The sequence below is a fragment of the Lutra lutra genome, chromosome 8, assembly GCF_902655055.1.
Source record: "Lutra lutra chromosome 8, mLutLut1.2, whole genome shotgun sequence".
Classification (NCBI taxonomy): Eukaryota; Metazoa; Chordata; class Mammalia; order Carnivora; family Mustelidae; genus Lutra; species Lutra lutra.
In genome coordinates, this window is record NC_062285.1 from 53507027 (window position 1) to 53515816 (window position 8790).

Consider the following 8790-nt stretch of genomic DNA (forward strand, 5'->3'; position numbering starts at 1 on the left):
AGACAACTTCAGAATTGGAAAAAAGAGGATTTTTACAAAAGCTACTGGCAGAAAAAAAAAAAAAAAAACGTAGTCAGAAGTGTAAAGAAGTTTAAAAAATTGATCCAATTTAACAGGATAGATGATACTTAAAACTGTATTAGCCTTGGTCAATCTAACTGATTGATGCATTTAAGTGACAGTTATGATAAGAACACTACTAAACTTTTTCTTTTTCCCTATTTGAACTTGAAAGATCATTTAAATTTTAGCTGATTATTTCCGAATGAGGTAAATTCTCTTTCGTGTCTAAATAGAACAAAAGCTTGACCTTAAGTGTATTTTCTATGTATAGCTTAAAAATCATTGAAAAATTTCTCATAACATCCAGAAAATTAATACCAATATCTATATGTAATTTGCTCTTCAAAAAATTTTAGCTCATTAAAACACTTAAAAATTTGTGAAATAATGGAAGTAATGACAGTTACATACTATTTCTATGATTGAAATATTCAGATAGATACCATTATTTTGTCCCGATGCAGTACTTCCCCATTGTTCCTTTATCTCATTTCACTTAATTATTATTTTTCATTCATTTCAAATACATCAGTCTTCTCAGCAGTTGCATTTAATCATGAGGTTTTGACTGTTACATCTACATAAAAATAGAAAAGTAAATGACAGTTCAAAAGTCAATGGATATTACCTGACTTTTACTTGTGGCAATGCTTTCATTTATGATCTAGATATTGACTGCAAATTATAAGTGACTTACCATATCTAGAATACATTGATATAATTTTCTCCTTATGGGAATATGGTAGAAACAGGGGTCAAAAGTAAATGACGAATATTCTATCTCTAATAATATTACAAAAAATTTAATAGTTTAAGAGGAAAATTAATTCCAAAGCATTTCTGAAGAAAGGTTCTAAAAACATAGATGCATTCTGGAAATTATATTAATCTGTTAATAACTTTCACTTTCACTGATGGTCATTAAAATGACACGACCCAGATATTACAAATAACTAGAATCCTCTTTCAGGCTGGATGAAATTGACTTTCTGTCTTTTTTCTTATATATTAAGATGAAGGTAAACGTCTCTAAAAATACTAAGTGAAAATCTAATGCTCTAAATGAAAAGTGATTTGGGGAAATCCCTCATACGAAAGGAACCCAAATTTTGTAACAAAGAATTCTTGCTTCAAATTATGAACTAACAAAAGGAACAGTTTTATTACTTTGCTCATAGGATACACAGGGGATTAATTTTAAAAAGAAGAAGAAAAAGAAAAGAAAAAGAAATGCCCTCTCGAGACTCATATCAGGAATATCAGTTATGTGAAAAATAAGACAACAACCAAAACAAACAAAAACGGAAGAAAATAAAAACTACTTTGAAATGCCTTAGGCACAAAACTGAATTTCTTTAACTACAAAACATATTCTCCCAAAAGAGAACTAGAAGTAATTTAAACCCTATACTTAATGCCAACAAGAATTTCAGATATCCCAGTACCCTGAGACAGTATGACTATTTCTACACATTAAGAGGGTTTAGCCCAAATGGAAACTGTTCACTTGCTTCCCCAGTCAATAGTGGGATTTCATTAACTAGTGAATTAACTATGCCCCAAATTGGAGGTGTAGGGCAGTACTTAATATTTTGCTATTTTTTAAATTTTGACATAAAAAATAAAGAAGAAAATCAACAAATAACCATGAAGATCATTTATTCCCGGATCATTTGTTGATCCATCTGCTATTCGATATAATAGTATGTGTTTATAACAAAAAAGAATATTCTACTAGATAAGCATGATATAGCCATTAGTGTCAGGGCATTAACATTCGTAGATTATTAATGTACTTCTCCAATGCTATTTAAGTTTCACCAGTGACTAAAAGTTTTTTTTAATAGAAAATAATACAATTTAGACTTATATGTTAATTTAATTACCATAATGTTTTAGTTTCCTTTAATTTGGAAAATTCTGTAGTCTTTCCTTAACTTCAAGAATATTGATTGAAAATTTTTCTTTTTTTTTCTTCTTTAAATTAACTCTAAGTACATTTTTTAAAAATTTGAATCCAGTATAGTCTATCTACAGTTTTATATTAGTTTCAGGTGTACAATGGAGTGATGCATTAATTCTGTACATTATGCAGTGCTCTTCAAGGTGAGTGTGATCTTAATCCCCTTCTGTACATGCACACTTGAGCTGCTTCTATATTTTGGACATTGTAAATAATCCTTCAAAGGCAGAGTGCACAAATCTTTTTAATTACTATTTTCATATTCTTTGGGTAAATGCTCAGTTGTGGAATTAATGGGTCATAGAGTAGCTTTATTGTAAGTTGTTAGGAAGCCTCATATTGTCTTCAACAGTGGCTACATCAATTTGTATTTCCATCAATAATGCACAAAGTTTCCTTTTGAATTTGTTTTTGTGTTTGATATAAGAATGTGGAGCAGTTTCTTTCTTTTGCATGTAGCTTTCCAGTTTTTCCAATTCCATTGGTGAAAAAGACTGTCCTCCCACTTCTTACTTTTGCCCTCTTTGTCAAAGAGTAATTGTACCATGGGTTTATTTCTGAACTTTTTATTCTGTTCCATTGATCTGTGTCTACTTTCCTGCCAATACCATACTGTTTTGATTACTATAGCTTTGTAATATAACTTGAAGTCCAGAGTTGTGATAACTCCAATTTTGTTTTTTTTCAACTTGCTTTGGTTATTTGGGTTTGTGATTTTGGTGGCACCCCTATCTAAAACAATTTTTAGAGCTGTTTGTTGTAGTTTTGTGGAACATGCTGTTAGTATTTTGATAGGGATTGCAGTAAATGTTTAGATTGCTTTGGGTAGTATAAACATTTTAACAATATTTGTTCTTCCAGCCCATGAGCGTGGAATACCTTGCCATATGGTTGTATCATCTTCAATTCCTTTCATCGGTGTTTTACAGTTTTTAGAGTACAGGTCTTTGATCTTATTGGTGAGGTTTTTTTTTTCTTAAGTATTTTATTATTTTTGGTGTAATTGTAATTGAGATTGTTTCTGTCCATATGATTTATCCATTCATGTAAATAGGGTGTGAAAGTTGCCTACTATTATTGTATTATTATTGATTCGTTCCTTTATGTTTGTTATTAACTGCTTTGTGTATTTGGTGCTCCCATGTTGGGCACATAAATACTTACAATTGTTATATTTTCTTGTTGGATTCTTCCTGGTGTAATTAATTAGCATTAATTAGCATAATTTGCCTCTTTTTACAGTATTGGTATTAAAGTCTATTCTATCTGATACAAGTATTGTTACCCCAGCTTTCTTTTCACAACCATTTGCATGATAAATGAACAATATATATTTCTTTGAGTACAGAGAGTGAGAAAGGAGCAAATATATGAAGAAAAAAATCAACAAGGAAACAATAGCATTGATGACACATTGGATGGACCAGATGAGTTTAGCAGTTGTATTCAGACTATTCCAGCCTAAAACAACAGAATACACATTCTTTTCAAGTGCACACTGACTACTCTCTGGTATAGATCACAGGTTAGGCCACAAAAGAAGTCTCAACAAATTAAAAAGGATCAAAGTCATACCACAATGCTGTGAAACTAGACCACAACACTATGAAACTACAAATCAACCACAAGAAAAAAAAGTGAAAAGAACAGGAATACATGGAGGTTAAATAATGTGTTACTAAATAATAAATGGGTCAACAAAGATAGCACACAGAAATAAAAAGAAAAAAATCATGGAGACAGTGAAAATGAAAACCCAATGGCTTAAACCTTTGAGGTGCAGCAAAGGTGAATCTAAGAGGAAAAAAATATCAGAAGGTGTTTTAAAACTGTCTGGTATGGTTTCTACACAGATTTTATGTAGCATAAGCTACTTACTGTTTTATATGTTATCTCTGCTGCTGGATCACTGGAAATATTTCAGTGAATCAAAATTGCTAGAGCAGGACTGCTCATAAAACACTAAAAAATATAAAAGATCATATACATAAGTATTGAATTTGATAAGGAATCTTGGGGACAGTGTCCAATGGGACAGGGAAAAAAAAAAACCAACAACAAGCAAACAACCACACTAGGTAAAGTTTGCTTCCCTTGACAATATTTTTCAGAGATTAACAACCAAACATCTAGTTCCTAATGCATATCTCTACTGAATGTGCTACTCCCCCATGCCAATGTTTAAAAACTGATAATCTACTACATAGTACTAAGTCCATTCTTGTTTTTAATTTAAATTCAATTAGCCAACATATAGTAGTGCATCATTAGTTTTGAGGTAATGTTCAATGATTCATTATTTGGTATATATTTGGTATGAGCACCGGTATAACACCCAGTGCTCATCCATCACGTGCCTGCTTTAATGCCCATCATCCATTTATCACATCCTCCCATCCCCCTCCCTTCAGCAACCCACAGTTTGCTTCCTAGAGTTAAGAGCCTTCAGAAAGGATGAATACCTACCATTTGCATGACATGGATGGAACTAAAGGGTATTATGCTAAGTGAAATAAGTCAGAGAAAGACAATTATCATATGTGGTTCCATTGTTTACTTAATATTTTTAATCTGTCTTCCAATAAGAAAGTTTGGTACTATAAGAGTGCTAATACTTCATACATTTTTTCCTTCCCACTCTGTTGCTCACCAGCAATGGACCTTGAAGAGCTTCTTGTTTTGTTTGATTAGAATTTTAATGTGTTTGCCAAGTATAATATTAGGAATTAGTACCTCCCCCAACTAGACTATAGTAATATAATCATGCCCAAATGATATAATGTGAGTGTAAAACACCAATAAAATTGTGCAGGTCCTAAGTAAAAGCTATAGATTCTTTCAGGTTCCCACAGTTTTAAATATGCTTGAAATAAACACAACTTTTTGTCTCTGTTTTGTTTTACAAACCAGTTACTACATTGGCTGTTATACCTCAAGATCTAAGGCAAATTACTCAACCTTTCCAAGCATCACTTTGCAAACCTATAACAAAGATAATCAGTCTATGTTACTATATAGCTGTGAAGATTAAACATGATATTATTTAGGACATACCTGGTTAATTGTTCTCTAGAGAAGTGATATTATTATTTTTTAAAAGATTTTATTTATTTATTTGACACAGAGATCACAAGTAGGCAGAGAGGCAGGCAGAGAGAGAGAGGAGGAAGCAGGCTCCCCACTGAGCAGAGAGCCCAATGCAGGGCTCGATCCCAGGACCCTGGGATCATGACCTGAACCGAAGGCAGAGGCTTTAACCCACTGAGCCATCCAGGTGTCCCAGAAAAGATATTATTATTTATGAAATTCCTATCAAACCCTCATGTGGCATAGGTGTAATGGTGACTGCCTACATCTCCATCTGTTATATATTTAAACATATAATACAGATTTGGGAAGCCTAGTGGCTCCATTGGTTAAGTGTCTGACTTCAGTTCAGGTGATGATCTCAGGGTCCTAGAATTGAGACCCACATCAGACTCCCCACTCAGCTTATCCCTTTCCCTCAGACCCTCTTCTTCCCCTGTTCATACTCTCACTCTTTCTCAAATAAAATGTTTATTTTTTATTTTTATTATTTTTAAAGCTTTTATTTATATATTTGACACAAAGAGAACACAAGCACGGGGAGCAGCAGGCAGAGAAGCAGGCTTCCTGCTGAGCAAAGGTCTGATGCAAAGGCTTGATCCCAGGACGCTGAGATCATGACCTGAGCTGAAGGCAGCAACTTCACCAAGCGAGTCACCCAGGAGCCCCTAAAATCTTAAATAATAATAATAATAATACAGTTAAACTAGGGTAGTACATAAAAAAGATATAACACATGCCTTGAGCATAGCTAGAAAGGAAAAGATGTATGACTTTTAAATAATTTATAAGCAGCAAAATAAACACTCAACTGAGCATGAAGAACTGGACAGATACTGCAGTTTGTGTGCACAAAATATGATTGTTGGATAATTTATTTCATACTTTTTATGGCTTTAAGAAAGAAAATGTAAGAAAAAGAAAGAAATGTGATATTAGTAACAGAACACAAGATTTTAGAATAAATCCATGAAAAGAGTGTTTACTCAAGTCTTTACAGTAAAAATAAGTGTTTACATTATTTGGAACAATCATGAAAATGATTATTGTTTTATAGCCACTGATGTCCTATTTAGTCTTACAAATCAATGAGGAAATGGAACTTATAGAGGGTTTGAAAGAAAGACACAACAAAGTTACTTTAGGTTTAAAAGAAAGCTTAAGGAAATGAGCACATCACAGCAAGTTTTTGGGAGATGGATATTAAAAGATACTCTAGAAGTTGAAATTTTATTTTCCCTTTATTGGATCTTTGCAATGACATCCATTCATGTTAATACATATTTTCATTTGTTTCTAAAAAGCAGTACTTTATGCAGCAAGTTTTTGAAAGCTTGTTTTACCTGCTGATTCCTCAGGGTATAAATAAAAGGGTTCAACATGGGGACATTTGAGGTGTTGAGAATAGCTACTCCTTTGGTCAGTGATGCTCTTTCTCTTGCTGAAGGCTTTTTTTTTTTTTAATCATTTTTTTAAATTTATTTTCAGCATAACACTATTCATTGTTTTTGTACCACACCCAGTGCTCCATGCAATCCGTGCCCTCTCTAATACCCACCACCTGGTTCCCCAACCTCCCACCCCCCCACCTCTTCAAACCCTTCAGATTGTTTTTAGAGTCCATAGTCTCTCATGGTTCACCTCCCCTTCCAATTTCCCCCAACTCCCTTCTCCTAACTCCCCATGTCCTCCATGCTATTTGTTATGCTCCACAAATAAGTGAAACCATATGATAATTGACTCTCTCTGCTTGACTTATTTCACTCAGCATAATCCCTTGACATACATGAATATACAGCTCCCATAAGAGATGGAAATGACAATCAAGTGAGAGGAGCACGTGAAGAAAGCCTTTTTCCTCTGACCAGCAGAAGGAATTCTCAGGATTGTGTTAAGGATGCACAGGTAGGAAAGAATCACTAAGGCCAAAGTGAAGATCAGAGTGACAAAAGTGTAGTAAAAGCCAATCATCTCTAAAAGCCATGTATCTGAGCATGAGAGTTGTAAAATGGGGAAATAGTCACAAGAGAAATGATCAATTACATTGGAAGCACAGAAATCTAGCTGGAGGATGAGCATGAGTGGTGGGAAAATGGTAAGAAATCCTCCTAGCCAGAACCCAAAGACAAGCAGGGTACAGATTTTTTGGCTCATGATGGTGGTGCAATGAAGAGGGTTGCAGATGGCAATGTAATGATCAAAAGACATGGCAGTGAGAAGAAAAAATTCAGAAACACCCATGAAGATGAAGAAAAATAGTTGAGCTAAACAATTGTTATGGGAAATGGTCTTGATATTCGTAATGATTGCCCCCAAAAATCTGGGGTTAGAGACACTGGTGAATGTGATTTCTAAGAAGGAGAAATTCTGCAGGAAGTAATACATAGGAGTCTTGAAGCGACAGTCTATCAAGGTGAGGATGATGATGGTTAGGTTTCCAGTGACACTTAATATATAAGCCATAAATAAAAGATAAAGATTACAACCTGAAACTGTGGGTCATCTGAGATGCCCAAGAGAATGAACTCTGTAATCATTGTATGGTTTCTCATACTGTTTTTTATTTTCTTTAAGCAAAATCTGTTGAGAAACAAAACAGAAAGAAAGAGTGTGTGAACAGTAAAGGAATTGAAAATTTAAGAGTTCCTATTACTAGCTCCAATGAAATGAAGCAATGGAACTTTTTTCCTGTGTGCAGTTTTGCAATATCCAGTCAGTCTGTTAAAGCATAAATATTTTACACATCCTCTCTTGAAATGGAAAACCGTATTCACATGTCTATGTTAAAAGCCCCCTCATGAGTGACTTTACATAATACCTGGACCTGTTACCAAATTGTCTACATGTGCAATATATTGCTTAATTTTTATTTATTTATTTTTAGTTTAATTTCAGTATAGTTAACACACAGTGTTATATTCATTTCAGTTGTATAATATAGTGAGTCCACAATTGCATACATCACCCAGTACTCATCAGGACATGTGCACTCCTTAATCCCCACCCCCTATCTCTCCCTTTCCCCCACGAACCTCCCCTCTGGTAATCATCAGTTTGTTCTCTACAGTTAAGAGTTCCTTGGTTCCTTGGTTCCATACTTCACATTGGATACTCCAATGGGGAAAAAAAGCAGTCTCTTCAACAGATGGTTTTGTAAACTGGTCAGCTACGTGCAGAAGAATGCAACTACACCACTTTCTTACACCATACACAAAACTAAACTCAAAATGGATTAAAGTTCTAAAAGTTGAGACCTGAAAGCATAAAAATCCTAGAAGAGGGCACAAATAGTAATCTCTCTGAAATTGTCCATAACAACAATTTTCTAGATATGTCTCCAGAGGTAAGAGCAATATGTTTCTGCAAGAATCGTTATCACGTCTAATTTAGATATTGAGACACTGTTTTCTAGTTTCCAAGGTTGTGTGCTCCTAGGACTGAAATGTCTAATTCTGTTTTAACTCTGATGCCATTTTTGAACTTTGCTGTCTTCTAAGATTTTGGTGGAAGCTGAAGACCCAGTCACAATTTCTGAGCTTAATAAGAGTTATGATTATTGTTATTTTTAATATATATTCTTTCAAATGTGACCAGAAGAAATAAATGTGTTTCCTGTCTTAGAAATATAATACTAGAATTGCCTTGGTTGTAAATGAGAGTAGAATTCTTTATTTATG

At 33.9% G+C, this 8790-nt stretch overlaps 1 protein-coding gene across 1 annotated transcript; it reads right to left on the reverse strand.

Annotated features, from left to right (window-relative positions):
• Window positions 1-6399: 6399 nt before the first annotated feature.
• On the reverse strand, window positions 6400-7665 carry LOC125107691 (olfactory receptor 6C3-like). Its single transcript, XM_047743015.1, is given in 3 exon segments — window positions 6400-6561; window positions 6896-7581; window positions 7584-7665. Coding segments are annotated over 3 exon segments (930 nt in total).
• Window positions 7666-8790: the final 1125 nt, after the last annotated feature.